General features: G+C 43.1%; 1 protein-coding gene across 1 annotated transcript in view; it reads left to right on the forward strand.

The window, feature by feature from the left end:
* Positions 1-13364, forward strand: part of LOC117500942 (synapse differentiation-inducing gene protein 1-like) — a 19829-nt gene extending 6465 nt beyond the window's left edge. The window contains exons 2-4 of the mRNA XM_034159737.1: positions 8-492; positions 7947-8084; positions 12981-13364. Of these exons, the coding sequence (XP_034015628.1) occupies positions 67-492; positions 7947-8084; positions 12981-13139 (723 nt within the window). The 5' untranslated portion in view covers positions 8-66 and the 3' untranslated portion in view covers positions 13140-13364. The remainder of the gene's footprint in view (positions 1-7; positions 493-7946; positions 8085-12980) is intronic.
* The last annotated feature ends 7309 nt before the right edge of the window (positions 13365-20673 follow it).

Genomic DNA, 20673 nt, shown 5'->3' on the forward strand with positions numbered 1-20673 from the left:
TTTCCAGCTGCCAGAAACGCTTTTGGACTCTATCCTCTCTGATCTACGACTGAACCCCCACCAATTATGGAGAGCTTAAGCGAGCTCCAGAACCCTCTGCTTGACAAGACCAGCAGACACGTGGGCCACAGTGACTACCAGGGCTACCAGTGCGACTACCCCAGCCAGCCTTACCAAGAGAGCCTCATTGGCTACTACTACACTGGGACCAATGGCAAGCATAAGACTCAGCAGTTCCTGGATGCAACCTCTCTGCATTTAGCAGTGGAGGCTTTCTACAGACCGAACCTCATCCTGTACAAAGATGACATTAGTGTTCACAGCAAGGACTCCAAAAGCGAGAGCTTTGAGACCACGTTCACCGAGTGTAAGGACGCCGTGCTAGACGGAGGTCCCACAGAGAACCCTTTGGACAGCGTACAAGCAGAGAAGGATGTGAAGATCCAGACGGTGTCGTACGAGGTGGAGGAGGAACATGGCCCCGAGTATGAGGTTAGACTAAAGAGTCAATTTTCTTCATAAAATTTCAGTCACACTTTTTTTGCCGTCAAAATTTCAAAACAGTTTTGATTTTCTTGCGGCGTAATTTGTCGCAATTTGGTGACTAAATTAATCACAGATGTGCACGCGAGTGCGAATGAGTTTGTCTGTTGGTATGTAGTGCTACAATAGACCGCTGGCATCCTGTCCAGAGTGTATCCTGCCTCCCGCCCTGTTGACTGTTGGTATAGGCTCCAGCACACCCCCGTGACCCTTAACTAGAGATAACTGGTATACAAAGAGATAATTGGTATACAAAATGTATTCTGTCCTGTGCACCAACTGCATTTCCTGTATATTCGTTTTGTGAATTGGTCTGTAATTTATGTCTGTATCATGGCCCAAGCAGAGGGTCACCCCTTTGAGTCTGGTCTACTTGAGGTTTCTTCCTCAGAGGGTTTTTCCTTACCACTGCTGCTCTGGGGATTAGTAAGGTTAGACCTTACTTGTGTGAAGCGCCTTGAGGTTTGGTGCTATATAAATGAAATAAATTAAATAATTTAAATTCATTGTAATTTGCTGTAATTCACCCGGGTTGCCCCCGTGAGGCGATATATTTGCCAACTGCATTTGCACGAAAGGTAGATCTCTTTGTCTGTTCTTTAACTTTAGAACTAAATGGCCTTTGACCTTGATTTCTGGCATGCGCTTAGCTGATGAACCTCCCTCTTCTGGGATAGACTGTCAAAGTCTAAGGTCTAAACGTCCAATTTATTTTTGCATATTCGAATAATGTTGAGGCAAAGGTAGGCGAGTGAGGCTAAGGTTACCACCTATAATCAACCCCAAAGGCTGAACGTCAAAGGCAAGGTTAAAGGTCAAGGTACTTTGTTAGAAAAATGCTTTCTCACATTCTGTACAATTCAATAAACACCCCATTTCTTTAAAAGGCACTTTCAGGTTTTTATGATAGTTTAGTTGTTCCGACTTCAACCGAGGACAGAAATAATCAAATGTCAAGTCAATTTATACAGTATTTTCCGAAATATAAAGGTGCCTTGACACTTGCACAAATTTTATTTTAAATTTTGAAGTGTTCAAAACTTCTGACACATTAATTTTGTGAACTAGATGCAACCTATTCGAAAGCAGTGTGTGTGACTGCGAGTCAGTGCGTCTCATTGCTGCAGTGCATCTGAACAAGATGTTACATCTATAATAAACATCATTTTACAGGTACATTATCTAACACATGACAATGACAACTGGTTTACCTATCCACTACAATATAAATAATTACCTTTGAGACTATTCCAAATGCGTTCTCCACCGCACAACGCGCACGAGAGAAGCTGCAGATAATTTCTCTGTTATTCTGGGAGCGATGAGAGATGGTTTCATCAGCCAAGTTCTGAGAGCAAATGCGCCAGTGGCTACGAAATTATTTTATATAACCTTGGGTCAAACGGGAGGAAGCGCGGCGTCCAGCGGACCACAGCGGTGGTCATGCTTAAGTCATGCTTGTTTTAGTATTTTGGGAAAGCCCTGCAACTTATACTGCGGTGTGACTTATATATCGAAAATTCACAAGTTTATTAATAATAGTAATTATAGTAATATTTATATAGAACTTTCCCAAGAATTAAAGCACTAACAAAATAAAATCAAATAATGAAAGAATAAATGCCAGCAATAAAAAATACACTACAACAATGCACAAAAATCCCAAATGAAAGAGCTCATAATCTCAGAAAAAGGTGCAATTTATACGCCGGAAAATACGGTATATTCTAGTTTTACTAATATTTGGTTGAGGTATTCAGTTTGTGACAGGCATGAGAATGAGACATCCTGAAAGTCGTCCGGGAGTCTGAGGCCCGCTGTAGGCGCTCCTGGATTTTAGGCAAAATTAGATCCATTTTCAGTCTTATTTTGGCATTTATTTTGAACGCTTCACCCAGATCATCCTAAAACAAAACAAAACAAACAAAAAAAACAATCTGGATTTCAGGAAAAATCCAGAAAATTCTCATGTTTATTCTCAATGCAAATAATTTTGATTAATTGTCATGTTATTTCAGCCCAGTCTCACTTTTTTTTTTGTCCTCCCATCACGAAATGAGTCAAATTTTTGTGATGGGTTTTTTTTTAACTCACTATTACTAACCCTACTCCCACCCCCCACCACCACCCTAATCATAACCACCCCAGACCCCTCTCCTTCACTTATAATTTCGTGTAGCCATCATGGAATGAATTAGAATGAATTTGTGCTGCCATGACGAAAATGTGGCGCTTTTCGTCAAAATATCACAAACCAACAGATTAATGTATATTTCATGCTGCTGAATCATGACTTGCCGTGAGACCAGGTTGGTTATTTGGTGCTGATGCCCAATCAAAGAGTCTTCATAGTGCTGCCCTTTGCACATAATGGTTTCTGTGAAGGCTCTCAGTTGTCCAGGTGGTTTCCATAATAGAGAAGCTTGAATCTTCGACTGGACTGGGTTGCTTGACACGAGGACGTTTCACTTCTAATCGCAGAAGCTTCCTCAGCTAAAATTCTTGCTCTGGTAGTCATTCTTCTCTACAAGAGTCAAGACAGAAGTCAGACTACCAGAGCAAGAATTTTAGCTGAGGAAGCTTCTGCGATTAGAAGTGAAACATCCTTGCTTCAAGCAACCCAGTCCAGTCGAAGATTCAAGCTTCTCTACTATGCACATAATGTGCAAAATAAAGGGAAAGGGCAAAGGGAGAGGAATGGAGATTGGGCCGTAGACACTCATCTATTTTATGCTATGGAATCTTGGGACAAGTGCTGGCACCCATGAGTCAGGGCCGACTACTTCGTACAGCCTCTTTTGTCTTCACACAGTAGAAGATTCAGGGAAAAAAATCCAATTTAATTTGACTTTTTTGTCTTATCCAATTACTTGAGCTTTAAAAAGTTTGCATTTTCAGTTGTAAAGATAATCAACAGCTGCAGCGCTGCCTGCAGTAGATACTATGTTTATATTTGACCCTCACACAGTATTATAGTCAATGATGCCAGATGAGAAAATAAAGTAGTGTAGCCTTCTCAAATTAAAGAAAAAACTACACACAAGTAAGTAAGAGTCATTTGGCAGGGTTTGACAGCAATAATTAGCGTAATGCTATGTGAAATCAAAGGCATTTCAGCACTTACTCATCAATATCAGGGCAATCTTCCAGCGGTGGACTCTTTCATTTACCGTTGTAATAGACTGTCAGTGTGAGTCACGCTCGTTTTTCACTCTCTTATGTAAATGGTCAATTTTCTCGGGCCTTTCATATCTCATGTCGGTAAGTTGGTAACTGCACACTTGTCGTACGTAAAATGCATTTGGAAAAACCAGGCTCATGACTGTAACAGTGTTCTCTAAATAACACTATGGACATGGACAAAGTCAAGACTGGAGAAACGGAGAAAAAGATGCAACTTCTGACAGGAAATACTCTGAAGTCTGAGCCGTCAGAGGAGGAGATGTATCACTCTAAATGGACCGGTCGTCACACAGGCTCTTGTCACTTGAAGACTCGGTAGATGGATAGAAGTGTGATAGCGACAGCAGTTAGTGCTATAAGTAACGCTCTCCTTGGAGAATATTAAACTGGGATTGCTGATGCATGGCGCCAAAAGCAGGTGATGTAGGAGGTGAAGATATTCCTTATATGCTCAGACAGAAACTGAAGCTGATAAAGAGTGCACATTGGATTTCTTGGAATATGAAATTTCTTGCTCTGCATATACTCTCGCCTGTGTAAATAAAATGACACGCTATGAGTCTACTGGGCATTAAGGTTCAGAATCTAAAGCAAACATTCAGGGTACTTGAAATATGTAGGAACTGGCAGGTTCTGCCGTCTACAGCAATTATTTTCTGTAAAACTTGTTGAAAGGTTTCCACATCAGCTGGGTAGATGGTATTAGATTTTGGAATGGATAAAGGGGAGGTTCTTTGAAGTTTTGAAGGGTTTTCTAAGGCTTTGCTTTGGTATGTACACTGTGAAATGCAATGAGTGAATGAAAAGATACAAGTCCATACACAGAGGCACTGTGTGCAAACCGGCAAGACAGGCAACTGCTTGGGGCCCCAGGGCAGTAGCGCCCCCCAACCAAGGGCTCACAAAGTTTAAACTAGAACCACCTGTCGCTTAGGCAGTTTAGACCAACCCAGTCTCATTGTTTTTTTTTTCGTGCTCCCGTCACGAAATTATTCAAATTTTCGTGACGGTTTTTTTGTTATTTTAACTCACTATTACTAACCCTACTCCTACCTCCAACCCTAACCTTAACCACCCCGACCCCCTCGCTTCACTTTTAATTTCGTGCAGCCGTCACGGAATGTATTAGAATGAATTTGTGCTCCCGTTATGAAAATGTGGCACTTTTGTGACAATATCACGAACCAATAGATTAATGTATTTTTCGTACAGCTGAATCACGACATGCCGTGAAATATGGTAGGTTTAGACAAATACTAGGGGTGACAACAACTCATAGGGGGCACCCTAATTCAATTCAATTTCAATTTATTTCATTTATATCACGCCAAATCACAACAAAGCTGCCTCAAGATGCTTAACATGAGTACGGTCTAATCTTACAATGCAGGAAGCAATGGCTGCTTCCCGCATTGCATAAATACAATATTTCATCGACTAAAACTAAAACAATTCAGATGACTAAAACTAAATGACATTTCAGTCAAGACTGGCTAAATGCTGTCAAAATTAACACTTGTACTTGGAGACAGAGTCTTGCTTTATCAATGCCCAATATAGTTTTCTCCTCCTATATCGTCACACGTGCAACACCTCTTTTGTCATGATGATGTAACAGCCCTCAGCCAATCAGTGCCCTGTGGTCAGGCTGAAAGCAAGATGGCACTCATACTGCGGTATCATTGAGAAATGTGCTTGGATACTGACCCTCTTTTTTTAGTGGGTTTTAAAAAAAAAGGCAGGATTGTATCTAATGTACATCTTGTACTGTGTCACCTGCTGGACATGTCTGGGATTGTTGCAGGAAACAATCACATGAATGATAAAAATTAGCAGCAGGCGTGATTTGATGCTACATTAGCTTCAAATGAGTTGACTGTTTCAAATGTAAAGCTGTTTGTTTAAAAACTCTGCAGCCAAAATCCTGCATGACAAGTCCCTACTTTGACCAATTCCCTGAGTCACATGCACGATGTGTCTGACTTTGGTAGACCGGATGGCGGGCCTTCAGACAACTAATTTGGCTTGTCGGAGGCCCCCAGGTGGTAAAATCAGATGGACATGCCTTTTCCGGCCACTTCCAACTGGATGTCCAGTCACGTCCAAGTGCTGGAGCCATCCAGGAGGCCAGATATCCAGTTGGACATGTCTTTTCAGGGCATTTCCAACTGGATATCTGGCTGTGTTGAACTGCAGGTGCCCAGGAGGCGAAATTATCTGGACATGCTTTTTGTGGCACCATCCAAGTGGATGTGTGGCCATGTCCAAATCCTGGAGGCATCCAGGATGCCAAATTAATTGCACATGCCATTTGCAGCAATGTTCAACTGGATATCTAGCCATGTCCAACTCCTGGAGGTGCCCAGGAGACCAAATTACTTGGATGTGACCTTTCCAACCGCGTCCAACTGGAAGTGGCCCACATAAGAAACCCAAAATACACTTATCATATCCAGGGGACAGCTTGGGATCCTGCAGGAGGAGCTTGTGGATGTACTGGGAAGAGGAGTACTTTTTCTGTCTCCAGTCACCCTGTCCTCTGCATGTTTTTTATGTCAGACCAACCACCTGCATGTTCTCCCTCAGCACATCCGTAAACCTCCTCCTTGGTGTCCTCCTTCTTCTCCTGCCTGCTGGCTCCATCCTCAGCATCCTTGTCCCTGTATAACCTTCATCCCTCCTCAGCACATGTCTAAGCCACCTCGATCTCACCTCTCTGACTTTGTCTCCAAATCATCCTACCTGGGTTGTCCCTAAAAGTAAGAATGCAGGCTACCAGCTCCACCCTTGAAAAACAAAGAACAAATTTCCACAAAATGTTGTTTAAGGGTTGATTCTGGCCCGGAGAAGACACCATTAAATTTGGAGTTCCAGCCGAATAAACGCGTTTTCAAATCAAGGGTTCTAATAGTAACAATTTGTCAGAGCCAAATGGCCTCGTATTCATTCAGAAGGTGTCCTTCAGCATCTAATGTGTGCAGCATTGGGCTTAATGCTAAAAGTGCCCCATCAGTCATAGACGGGTGGTGTGCACGCAGGCGGCTGTACTCTGTCAGGACGGCTGCCAGCAGCACTGAAAGCACCAGTCAGTCATAAGTGTTATCAGGAATTCCTACAAAGATAAAGAGAGATTACTGCTGTTTGTGCCTGCAGTTTTATTCCTGTGATGTCAGATTATGTGGTTACGACCAGCTGCTGTTTTGATGGATCACACCCGGCTGTCCAGGTGGACGGCGTTCATAAAACGGATAACAGGGAGCTTTATAATCCTGCCTTGGCGAAGGTAGATGTTAGAGAAAATAGTGTGAAGCGTACAGCGCTGCCATCGCCCTCTAATATCAAATATTTGATGTTCCTACACAGAAGACTTGCACAACATGCTTTAAAAGTTTGACCTTAAAATGCAAGATCTTTTTCTTCTTCGCCCACCAGCCTGACTGTTCTTTAATTACCTTTCTAATGGCTGCTTCCTGCATTGCATATTGATTTTGATCTTGTTCCTTCCTTTCCTCCTCTTTGATTGATCCCTGCAGGCAGTGAGACTAATAAATGCTCTTCGTGAAGGCGACTTATTGAGACAAACACCCTTTATGTCTCAAAGAAGCAGGACGGCGTCCCGGGAAAGGTCACCCATGCACTCACATTGCCGTCTCTGCTACAGGCATGATGTGCCAATGTAATAATATGTGTGGCATTCAACTCCATCATCCATCAGCCCACTCGGCGGCTCCCTGAGTGGAGTATTGAGGCTCCGTATGGGGAGCGATCACACGAGCACAGTGATCGCTCGCTGCCTGACAAGATGCTGGAGACACGGTGGAGGTCTCTTATGATGCAAGAGCAGTTTAGCACATAAATGACACTGTCTTCTTACCGTTTCCCCTGTCACCTCGCGATGATGGAACAATCCGTTAATCCGGTGTTATCCGTCAGGCTGCTCATGGGTGTTGACAGTGGCACCAAATCCTCTCCTGTTCACTAAGCACATCCTGTCCTGCGTGGTTGTGGAACAAGGACATGCAGGCTGGTCTGAGAGATGCAAGTTGTCAATCTGTAATATAGTGACAGCATCCAAAATACACTGGATGAACTACATGTCACTTTTATGCATCAAGATCACAATGCTCTCACCTCATTCGTGTAGGACACATCGGGCAAAACTTTATAGCCATGTTGTTTTTCAGCAATTACTTATGTTATATCAACCTTCTGTCTTCCAGAGTGACAGCTCCAGTGACAGCGAGAGTGAGGACAACTTCATCGTGCTGCCCCCTCGGGACTACCTAGGCTTGGCAATCTTCTCCATGCTCTGCTGCTTCTGGCCCTTGGGCATTGTTGCCTTTTACTACTCTCACAAGGTAAAGGTGCCGAGGCCTGAAACATGTCATTAACCGTAATTGCTCAGCGTTCCGTTTAAGCTCAGTGACCACGGGCACTCAAGACAATCGTTACTGCAACTCGTCTTCCACCTTGTGACCCTCCTGCAGTCGTTTCAGATGATTGACTGCATATATGCAGCAGATTCTGCACTTCGGGAAACTACACATTTTTAAAAAAGAACTCAATATTTACAGGGAGCATTAGAACGAAAAAAGATTCCTTTCCATCAAGTTTTGAGTAACATGTTTGCATGATCACCATAAATTCATGTGTTGAATTTGTGTTGCTAATCTTAGCCTTGATTGCCCTGCAGCATTAGTCCGTGGTCACACTAGGGAGTGGCAATACAAATTGTACCTGTGCAGTTATGCAAATTAACAGAACTATTGGTTTGTTGATGCGCAGTAGGCTCCTACTCCCATGACAGTGTTGTTGGTTTGGAAGCAGTAATAAATATCAACTTTTACAATAACTTATCATACAAAATTATTAACTTTGCAGCAACTTAATTGTACTGACTGACTGCAAGAAGCCTGTTTTCAAGGTACCAACATGCTAACTAGCCATGCTAGAAGGCTTGATGAGCCTTAAAAGAGTTTTGGAAAAGGCTAGTTAGTTAGCGTAATTGCTGTTGGCGAATTAGGTATTATCATATACCTATAAATGATACGCCAGTATGATTGGATAAAACACTAAAGAATAAATAGCAACACACCCTTTTTGTGGACGGGTAATATTTTTCATACCAGCCGAGTAATCAGCCAATCCGGACAGTGGAGTGGCGCCACGACGAAGAGGCGCGGTCAGAGGAACTGTGAAATACTGGTGAGTCACTATGAATAATTTCTTACGTGTCCAACCTCGTAGGTTGATCGTTAAAATTAAATTTGTTAGTTCTAAAAGCCATCATAATTATTTATAGGAAAAGGTTCTATTTTTTTTCTACTAAGGTTTGAACTTTGAGTGTTTACACAGGAGAGAAAAGTGAGAAAATGTTAATGCCTGTTTGAGAAAAGTGTATAATGTGTGTAGTGAGGGGTTTTACAGCCTTAAAACATCTATAATAATTGTAAAAAATAACGCTGACTACTTCGCGGATTTCGCCTATCGTGGGTTATTTTTATAACGTAACTCCTGCAATAAACGAGGGACCACTGTATATGATAAAATAGTTATCAAGTTGTTCACCAGTGAATATGGCTTTATACACCCTTTCTGAAGGGTGTATAAAGCTGCAACACGTTTCAAAAAAGCTGGGACAGTGATATGTTTACCACTGTGTTACATCACCTTTCCTTCTTACAACACTCAATAAGCATTTGGGAACTGAGGACACTCATTGTTGAAGCTTTGTAGGTGGAATTCTTTCCCATTCTTGCTTGATGTACGACTTCAGTTGTTCAACAGTCCGGGGTCTCCGGTGTCGTATTTTGCGCTTCATAATGTACCACACATTTTCAATGGGCGACAGGTCTGGACTGCAGGCAGGCCAGTCTAGTCCCCGCACTCTTTTGCTACGAAGCCACACTGTTGTAACACAGCAGAATGTGGCTTGGCATCGTCTTGCTGAAATAAGCAGGGACGTCCCTGAAAAAGACGTTGCTTGGATGGCAGCATGTGTTGCTCCAAAACCTGGATGTACCTTTCAGCATTGATGGTGCCATCACAGATGTGTAAGTTGCCCATGCCATGGGCACTAACACACCCTGGCTTTTGAACTTTGTGCTGGTAACAATCTGGATGGTCTTTTTCCTCTTTTGTCCAGAGGACACGACGTCCATGATTTCCAAAAACAATTTGAAATGTGGACTCATCAGACCACAGCACACTTTTCCACTTTGTGTCTATCCATTTCAAATGAGCTCGAGCCCAGAGAAGGTGGTGGCGTTTCTGGATGTTGTTGATGTATGGCTTTCACTTTGCATGGTAGAGTTTTAACTTGCACTTGTAGATGTAGTGACAAATTGTGTTAACTGACAATGGTTTTCTGAAGTGTTCCTGGGCCCACACAGTAAGATCCTTTACACAATGATGTCAGTTTTTAATGCAGTGCTGCCTGAGGGGTCAAAGGTCATGGGCATTCAATGTTGGTTTTCATCCTTGCCGCTTATGTGTAGAAAGTTCTTCAGATTCTCTGAATCCTCTGATTATATTATGGACTGTAGATGATGGAAACCCCAAATTCCTTGCAACTGAATGTTGAGAAACATCCATCCATCCATCCATTTTCTTCCGCTTTATCCGGAGTCGGGTCGCGGGGGCAGCAGCTCAAGCAAAGCCGTCCAGACCTCCCGATCCACACACACCTCCTCCAGCTCCTCCGGGGGAACCCCAAGGCGTTCCCAAGCCAGCCGAGAGATGTAGTCCCTCCAGCGTGTCCTGGGTCTTCCCTGGGGCCTCCTCCCAGTGGGACGTGCCCCGAACACCTCTCCAGCGAGGCGTCCAGGGGGCATCCGGAAAAGATGCCCAAGCCACCTCAACTGACTCCTTTTGACGTGGAGGAGCAGCGGCCCGAGTCTGAGCTCCTCCCGAGTGACCGAGCTCCTCACCCCATCTCTAAGGGAGCACCCAGCCACCCTGCGGAGGAAACTCATCTCGGCCGCTTGTACTCGCGATCTCGTTCTTTCGATCATGAGCCAAATCTCATGACCATAGGTAAGGATCGGAACGTAGATCGATCGGTAGATCGAGAGCTTTGCCCCCCTACTCAGCTCTCTCTTCACCACGATGGGCCGATACAGCGACCGCATCACTGCAGATGCTGCACTGATCCGTCTATCGATCTCACGCTCCATCCGTCCCTCACTCGTGAACAAGACCCCGAGATACTTAAACTCCACTTGAGGCAAGGACACTCCACCGACTTGAAGAAACATTGTTTTTAAACTGTTGGACTATTTTTTTCACCCAGTTGTTCACAAAGTGGTGATCCTCGCCCAATCTTTGCTTATGAATGGCTGAGACTTTTGGGGATGCTCCTTTTATACCCAATCATGACACTCACAGTTTGTGTCCTCAGTTTCCAAACGCTTATTGAGTGTTGTTAGAAGGAAAGGTGATGCAACACAGTGGTAAACATACCACTGTTGCAGCTTTTTTGAAACGTGTTGTCGGCATCCATTTCAAAATGAGCCAATATTTGCACAAAAACAAAGTTTATCAGTTTGAATATTAAATATCTTGTCTTTGTGGTGTATTCAACTGAATATAGGTTGAAGAGGATTTGCAAATCATTGTATTTTGTTTTTATTTACATTTCACACAACACCTCAACTTCATTGGAATTGGGGTTGTATATATAATAGCCATATAATAAACAAATTATTAACCTTGCTTGCTCAGTCTGTACGGGGATATCAGACCGACGTGTTGTCAGTACGCATCAAGTGTTAGCGAGGTCCGTCCGAAAAACACAGGAAAACTGGGATCTCTGACTTATCCCAGTTTGAAGTGTACTACAAAGCATTCTAGGCACACAAACTTGAATGTAAACAAAAAACATAGAATCAAATCAAATCAATTTTATTTATATAGCGCATATAGCACCAAATCACAACAAACAGTTACCCCAAGGCGCTTTATATTGTAAGGCAAAAGCCATACAATAATTACAGAAAAACCCCAACGGTCAAAACAACCCCCTGTGAGCAAGCACTTGGCGACAGTGGGAAGGAAAGGAAGGAAAGACCACGATAAGCTAATATTTGCTTTGTTTCTAAAGAGACACTGACCGTCAGCAAACTGCAAAACATAGCCCATTTAGATATATATTCATTAGGATACACAATGTGCATCTCTGTGATTGCCGCCATTATTCTGTGATTTCAGGCTACGGTATCTCTGTGAAGTCGTGGTAGATCGATTCGTCCCAACTTCACTAGTTGGAACTTCACCTTCGAGTGCACTTTTCCTCATTGGAGGGTCTGAAATTTCAGACATCCCAGTTTTTTGGAGTGGGACATAAAAAGAACCCTTTACTTTGAACTTAATTTACTCCCAGTACTGAGATGGCATGTGTTGGCATCAACACAAACTGGCCTGTGAATGTTCACTGATGTTGATCTAAATACAAAAGAGCCACAACAGTTACGGTGGCGGGAGAGTATATAATTTTATAGTGTACAAACATTTTTATCTGATAAATTTTGCACAAACAAGTGTTAGCTGACTTAAAGTTAGTGAAACAAAGTTTAGCGAAAGCTACGTGGTCCGCTAATGGTTTTCAAAGTTAGCTGAAGAGCTCATCCACTGTTAAGAATAAAAGTTAGCTTTGCCAGTTAGCTGCATTAGCTGAACTGTGACCACAGCTGAGCCTCAGAGCGCCACCTGCAGCCAAAGATTAGGTTTAATGAATTTTACCACAGAATGTAGCGAACAGCATTTGCCAGTAGTTTTGTTTATGACATAAAGCCATCTGAAAATGTACCAAATCTGTAAATTAAGCAGCAATATTTGAGGCGCAGTGCACAATGATGTTGCTGCATTAAAATAGTAGTTTGATTATTTTATTTTCAACAACAACACATTGGTACATGAATGAAACCTCGTTTATTATTAGCACCACCACCACCACCACATGCTAACTGGGCTTTTCTGATCTGGAAAACTCCAAACAGCTTCCAAAATATTGCTGGGAAAGCCATATTGAAAAGAAACATAGCAGAAAATGTATAAAGGCCAGCAGCTTTGTCATTTTTGAGACAAAAGCTCAACACGCAAACACATTCGTCACCGTCGGAGGCATAGAGGCCTAATTGCCATGGTAACTAATGGCTTCCTGAGAGCATTCTTTGTTTTCTCTCTTAACTGTAACGTAACACCTACTGATACACTCGCTGCTGATGAATAATTCCCTCTCCGCTTTGTTTTGTCAGACTGGCAAGGCCGTCACTAAAGGAGACTTCTCCAGAGCAGGAATGAGCTCCAGGAGAGCTCTCTTCCTGGCCGCTCTGTCCATCACCGTTGGAACTGGGATGTATGTTGGTGTGGTCGTGGCCCTCATAGCCTATCTGTCCAAGCCTGGACATGTATAGCGCTCAGTCTTTATTTAAAAAGGAGATGAAATGAGTCCAATATTGAGATGAGACCAACTCGAAAGGACGGAAGAGATGAATTTAGACCACAAAAAAAAAAAAAAAAAAAACCTTTGACCTTTAATACTGAATCTTTACTTCGGAGAAAAAAAACTTCGAACAAGGTAATCCACTGCAAGATGGAGAAAGAACAGCGCCGAGGATGATGGTGCTGCATATATATTTCCAAAAAAAAAGATGTTTTCCTGAAGGAGTTGCTTGCACCATGTGTTGTTTTTACACTCAACAAAAATATAAACGCAACACTTTTGGTTTTGCTCCCATTTTGTATGAGATGAACTCAAAGATCTAAAACTTTTTCCACATACACAATATCACCATTTCCCTCAAATATTGTTCACAAACCAGTCGAAATCTGTCATAGTGAACACTTCTTTGCTGAGATAATCCATCCCACCTCACAGGTGTGCCATATCAAGATGCTGATTAGACACCATGATTAGTGCACAGGTGTGCCTTAGACTGCCCACAATAAAAGGCCACTCTGAAAGGTGCAGTTTTGTTTTATTGGGGGGGGGATACCAGTCAGTATCTGGTGTGACCACCATTTGCCTCATGCAGTGCAACACATCTCCTTCGCATAGAGTTGATCAGGTTGTCAACTGTGGCCTGTGGAATGTTGGTCCACTCCTCTTCAATGGCTGTGCGAAGTTGCTGGATATTGGCAGGAACTGGTACATGCTGTCGTATACGCCGGTCCAGAGCATCCCAAACATGCTCAATGGGTGACATGTCCGGTGAGTATGCTGGCCATGCAAGAACTAGGACATTTTCAGCTTCCAAGAATTGTGTACAGATCCTTGCAACATGGGGCCGTGCATTATCCTGCTGCAACATGAGGTGATGTTCTTGGATGTATGGCACAACAATGGGCCTCAGGATCTCGTCACGGTATCTCTGTGCATTCAAAATGCCATCAATAAAATGCACCTGTGTTCTTCGTCCATAACAGACGCCTGCCCATACCATAACCCCACCGCCACCATGGGCCACTCGATCCACAACACTGACATCAGAAAACCGCTCACCCACACGACGCCACACACGCTGTCTGCCATCTGCCCTGGACAGTGTGAACCGGGATTCATCCGTGAAGAGAACACCTCTCCAACGTGCCAAACGCCAGTGAATGTGAGCATTTGCCCACTCAAGTCGGTTACGACGATGAACTGGAGTCAGGTTGAGACCCCGATGAGGACGACGAGCATGCAGATGAGCTTCCCTGAGACGGTTTGTGACAGTTTGTGCAGAAATTCTTTGGTTATGCAAACCGATTGTTTCAGCAGCTGTCCGAGTGGCTGGTCTCAGACGATCTTGGAGGTGAACATGCTGGATGTGGAGGTCCTGGGCTGGTGTGGTTACACGTGGTCTGCAGTTGTGAGGCTGGTTGGATGTACTGCCAAATTCTCTGAAACGCCTTTGAAGACGGCTTATGGTAGAGAAATGAACATTCAATACACGAGCAACAGCTCTGGTTGACATTCCTGCTGTCAGCATGCCAATTGCACGCTCCCTCATATCTTGCGACATCTGTGGCATTGTGCTGTGTGATAAAACTGCACCTTTCAGAGTGGCCTTTTATTGTGGGCAGTCTAAGGCACACCTGTGCACTAATCATGGTGTCTAATCAGCATCTTGATATGGCACACCTGTGAGGTGGGATGGATTATCTCAGCAAAGGAGAAGTGCTCACTATGACAGATTTAGACTGGTTTGTGAACAATATTTGAGGGAAATGGTGATATTGTGTATGTGGAAAAAGTTTTAGATCTTTGAGTTCATCTCATACAAAATGGGAGCAAAACCAAAAGTGTTGCGTTTATATTTTTGTTGAGTGTATTTTACCTCGTCACTTCATGTGTCGTTGTCCACACTGTACAACGGATTTCGTGGAAAAACAGTCAGCCGGTGGGTTTGTGTGCGATACATCAGAGCCTGTGAAAAGTGCACAAGTGCAGTAGTGTGTGCACGCACACACAGCTACTGAGTGGTGATCAACACGGGGGCCATTTGTGTTTACTGTATCCTGTAAATTTAGCATGAATAATAAACCATCCTCTTCCACATCGTCCTACAACTGACTGTGTGATGGAGAGGACTGTCTCTGGGGAAAAGTTGTGTTTTGTTTTTTAATTGTTATTCATATTCAATATCTGGTAATGCAGATGCACATCTCTGCTATAATGAAGACTGTGCTTCATTGATGGTCTCAAACTGGCATCCCGAGGGCCTGATGAGGCCGGAAAGCCAGTACAGTGCCATTAGCTGAGTGCATTTTTAACCGAGGCCAAAATATGGCCATCGGGTACTGTGAAAACTTTGTGTCTGTCCATCTGTCTGTCTGTGCTCAGCATAACTCCAGTCCTATTACTGCCAGGGTCTTCAAATTCACAGGGAATATTGTTGGGACACAGGCCTTGGACAGGTTTAAAGATGGGTAACCTTGACCTATTCTAAGGGGTCAAAAGGTCACATCCTCTGTACGCACTTTCATTGATTACATACTCATACAGCCGAGGGAATTTTAGCATTGCATTATATTCATGTTTTATAATGTAGCCCATTAGCGATGCAACAATTCACAAAGTTGGAAATCAATTGTAAAGTAAAATGTATGACTATTTCTGTACACACACACACACACACACACACACACACACACACACACACACACACACACACACACACACACACACACACACACACACACACACACACACACACACACACACACCTGGCTTGATTTAAATGCTCCACAACCATTCAATGGCTCAGATTTTAAAGTTATGAACCCGTTCAGCTGTTATGTTGCTGCTTCTCTGACTTCAAACACTCAAACATTCAAAAGGTCAGCACAAGGCTCTTGTGAGATGGAGACGGTCACAGAAAGCTGTCATTTTTGCAACATAAAATTAGGCGGAATAACAAATACATTTACTCGTTTAAACTTTCCATTCAGGTCACACTTTAATACTGTCATACTGGTTCAGAACAGGAAAGTTACGCAATGCTAATTATGCTAAGCTAACAACTGGCTTCTTCTCTGATGGGCTTTCTACTACTGTTGTATGCAGTGCTGCCCCCAGTGGTGAACAAATGTGAGCAGAAGCAATGCCAACATGCTACAGCACACAAGTAAAAATCTGAAGAAGGTCCCTGGTTTTTGAAGACAAAAAAATACAACTTTTGGCTTATTTTCATTTATCATGGGAAGGTATCGTCCCTGAATCATATCGTAGCCTATGTATCTAGATCCGTATAGAATTGTTTTATAAGTGAATAAACACACAAATATAACTTTCCTTGTGGGTGGTAGCCATTCATCTTGAAGCTGTTGCCACCGACTGCAACAAACATTTTTTGTGTGTATTTTTTGTCCGTCAAGACCTGACAACTTTGTTCTTTCATGTTTTATATTGTCAGAATGCCAATAAAGAATCTTGATCCTAAAGCTGTTGTGCTTCAGGTTGAATTTGGCACAATCGCATAAAGAATTTAAAGGTACAGTATGTAGTAATCTGACCCTTTGTTCTTCCATCGGGCTAAATGAAGCAGACGGTCTGGTGAGAATAATGTTTGGCCTCTTCGGTGCAGCTTCTCTGCGATGCATGAAACGGCTCAGTGGGTGAGTCGGGGACCAAGAGTGCCAATCTCATCAATGGCAGCTGTATGGGGTGTTGAAGGGGGTGCACTCTGAAAGCGAGTGCAGTGTCGCACATGTTTTTTGCTTCCTCAATAGATAGCAAGCTTCACCCACGCTCACTCCGCTTCACTCACAGCATCCATAACTCAGACCACCAGAAGCAAACTGATTCTATTAGTCATCCACCCCCATGTGAATAAAAACTTTTAAAGAGGCAGAAGGTTAAACCTGGATTTCATTAAGTATTTCATTCCATGCATTGACACAGTGTTGTTGTCTGTCATCATTAAGGTGATGTGTTTGCCTAAGTTTGTTTCTAAGATAGTTACTGAATGACCCCATTTTGATGAAACGCAGTCAAAAGGTTGGGCCACGCCGGGAATGGCCACTTTCAATTTCAATTTATACAGCGCCAAATCACAACAAAGTTGCCTCAAGGCATTTCACACAAGTAAGGGAAAAACTCCCTCTGAGGAAGAAACCTCAAGCAGACCAGACTCAAAGGGTTGACCTTCTGCTTGGGTCACGCTACCGACGCAAATTACAGAACAATTCATAAAGGAAATGTTGGTGGTGCACAGGACAGGAGGGTTTCCGGAACTGACACAGTAAAATCACCAGTGTAAAACTAACACTGACAGTGTTTAACACTGTCAGTGTACATATGATCCTACTCTGGTCAGAGTGGGACCATATGTACCAGAGTGGGACCAACCCTAACCCAAATAAGGTATCATTTGTCAGCATTAAGGAATACTAAGGTGATCGCCGGCCACTAGCCATAAGCTTCACTAAAAGCCCCAGACTTTAGATAAAGTTGAGGCCGCGGCCCGCTCTCTTTGCTAATAAAATTAATTTAAAAGAGTAAAAAGCATAGTAACATAATATGCCAGTATGCTAGCCGTACGAAAGGGAAATAAGTGCGTCTTAAGTCTGGACTTGAAAGTCTCTACAGAATCTGATTGTTTTATTGACGCAGGGAGATCATTCCACAGAACAGGGGCACAATAAGATAAAGCTCTATGACCCGCAGACTTTTTATTCACCCTAGGGACACAAAGTAGTCCTGCACCCTGACACACAAAGCCCGAGCTGGTATGTAGGGTTTACGTAGGTCAGCTACGTGGGGAGGTGCCAGTCCGTGAACAGTTTTATAGCCTAGCAGTAGAACCTTAAAATTTGATCTCACCGGGACAGGAAGCCAGTGAATAGACGCCAAAATGGGTGTAATGTGGTCGAACTTTCTGCTTCATGTCAAAAGTCTGGCAGCAGCATTTTGAACCAACTGGAGACCCCTAATGCTCATTCCACATTCCACAGAACAGGGGCACGATAACAGAAAGCTCCGTGACCCACAGACTTGTTATTCACCCTAGGGACACAAAGTAGTCCCTAGGGTGCCAATAGATTACATCACTTTTTGTGAAGCCATCATGAACTGGCATCCAATTGGGTTGTGCAAATCAGACGTTTACATGTTGTTTGCATGTAAATATCTGCATAGAACTCTGAGGAAAAAATAAATCAATGTTCATAGTGGCAGAAACTAACAATGAGACCAGCTGGCACACAAAGTGAAAAATCACATTTCTGGAGAAAAACAAAACCAATGGGCTGAATTAAAACGGGCGAGAAGTCATTAGAGCCAAGTGCTACATTATTAAGGAGGATGATGCTCTTCACTGTTCGCACGATTGAAAGGCATTTCGGATCTTATCATTGATTTGATGAAGTACCTGTCAGCGCTCACTGCCAACGGACACCAGATGCATAAACAACAAATTCAGTTTGTGCCGCGACTCTGCAGAAGAACGCTCGTTTCAGCTGGCTGCAGGAACTCAAACACAAAGCTGGGCCACTACAACACACTCCGCATTCACTGGTTCCACTCTCTCTCTCTTTCTCTCTGTAGCAGACTAACTGGGAAAAAGATATTCTTGGATAGCAATCGAGACACTTCTTCTTCAATAAACTATAAGAAAAAATAAGTTGGACGGACGCTCTGAGATAAGATTCAGCAGATATGCTTTTAACTCAGCAGCCAAGACCACAGTGGGGAAACTAAGATAGAACAGTGTGGGAATTATGTCCTGTCATTTCTCTTTACTGGGGAACTCATCACTTATGTTGTCAAAGAGGAAAACCTCTCTGCTCCGTGATGAGTGACGGATTTTAAATAAGAACCACTGAGTTCATTTGGCAGATTACAGACACAAACATGCTGTTTGAAGTTCATCCAGAGATCACTTCCCATGCAAATTTAATGTCGTTTTCATTATTTTGGGGACAATTTCTAGGTCAACACCAATAGATGAAGCTCATCTCACGTCTATAAGACGTCTACAGGTTACACGTACGCAGTATTCCCACACATTCAGAGCTAAGAGGCTTTATTAATGTATCTTTTACAAGAACATGAATTTGTTGACCTATGTGTCATCCCACGTGCTTGGATACGCTGCAGAAGAGACGTAAAGAAAATGAAATGATACTTTAATTTCATAATCACCCAGTGACCATTCAATAACTACAAGGGAATCTGGATTGAATATCTCTTCCAAGAGGTCAAGAAGACCTCTGTTTACATCATCTCTCTTGGAATTTTTCATTTAGGTTTGTTTTTTTTACCCCCCATTGCCACAGGGTTATTTCTTTGATCTCTTTCGTAACATTCTTTGATCCTGATCAACAATGGTTGCAGGATAGTGGTGCTTAGGTGTAGTAGGTCTCTTTGGAGGATCCTTGGGTACTACTAAGGAAGACCAAGATGAGGAGCATCACTTGCATTGTAAGAGAGCGTCAGCTTCAACATTTTGCCCATGTGGAGCATTTCTCTGTTCATGGTCCAACACATAGATGTTTTGAGGACCCCAGTGGCTGGAGAGACATCAACATTTCACCTGGCTGTGGCAGATATGGGTATTTTAGAGACGTGAGGATGGACCAGTTGGTTGCCTGGGTGGTTGCCATCCAGGACAGTTCAGCAGTGTCGGGGTTGTCTGCGAAGCACGGCACCATGCATGCTCCCAGACATAACTGCTGTCCTGTGATTTTGATCAGTGACCTTTAATCCTAAACTTCAGTCAATCGGCTTTGATCTTGAGCTTTAAGATGAATGGCTGAGCTTTGATCCTAATCACTAATGTTTTAATCTGAATTCTGACCTTTGGATTTGATTGATAATCTTTGATCTTGAATGCTGACCTTTGATCCTTGTCACTAGCTTCTGATCATTTTGCAGAAATTCATTTTACTTACTGTAAAAAAACAAAACAAAAATGCTGTTTATTGTTTCTGTACTCTGGCAAAATAATTCCCTTCAGGATAAATAAAGTTTATCTTTATCTTTTCTGCCTCCCTGTGTGTGTGTGTGTGTGTGTGTGTGTGTGTGTGTGTGTGTGTGTGTGTGTGTGTGTGTGTGTGTGTGTGTGTGTGTGTGTGTGTGTGTGTGTGTCAGGGGGTTAAAGGTCAATATCCTCAAATATTCATTTTGATCCCTCTGATTATATTTTGACACTTGGGCTCTTGGCTTTACAGAGACAAGTCTGAATATCTGTGTGCAGAAGGAAATGAAGACATCGCTACAGCAACGTTTAGCACAACATCGTCTCTCTCTCTCTCTCCCTTTCAAACCCACTTCCAGTCTTTGAAGCATTTCACACAAACATGCTTATCTGCCCTCACACCTTTGTCGCGCGGCAACATGCCTCTCTCTGTGGCGCCGGCGTTCGCCAGGACACAGAGCGGACCAATAAGGGCCTCACAGCCTCATCTTCTTTTGGCTTCACTTATCACTCTTCAGCAACAAGGGAGTACTGTCTGTTCATGTTT

Source organism: Thalassophryne amazonica, chromosome 19 (assembly GCF_902500255.1).
Source record: "Thalassophryne amazonica chromosome 19, fThaAma1.1, whole genome shotgun sequence".
NCBI classification, from domain to species: domain Eukaryota; kingdom Metazoa; phylum Chordata; class Actinopteri; order Batrachoidiformes; family Batrachoididae; genus Thalassophryne; species Thalassophryne amazonica.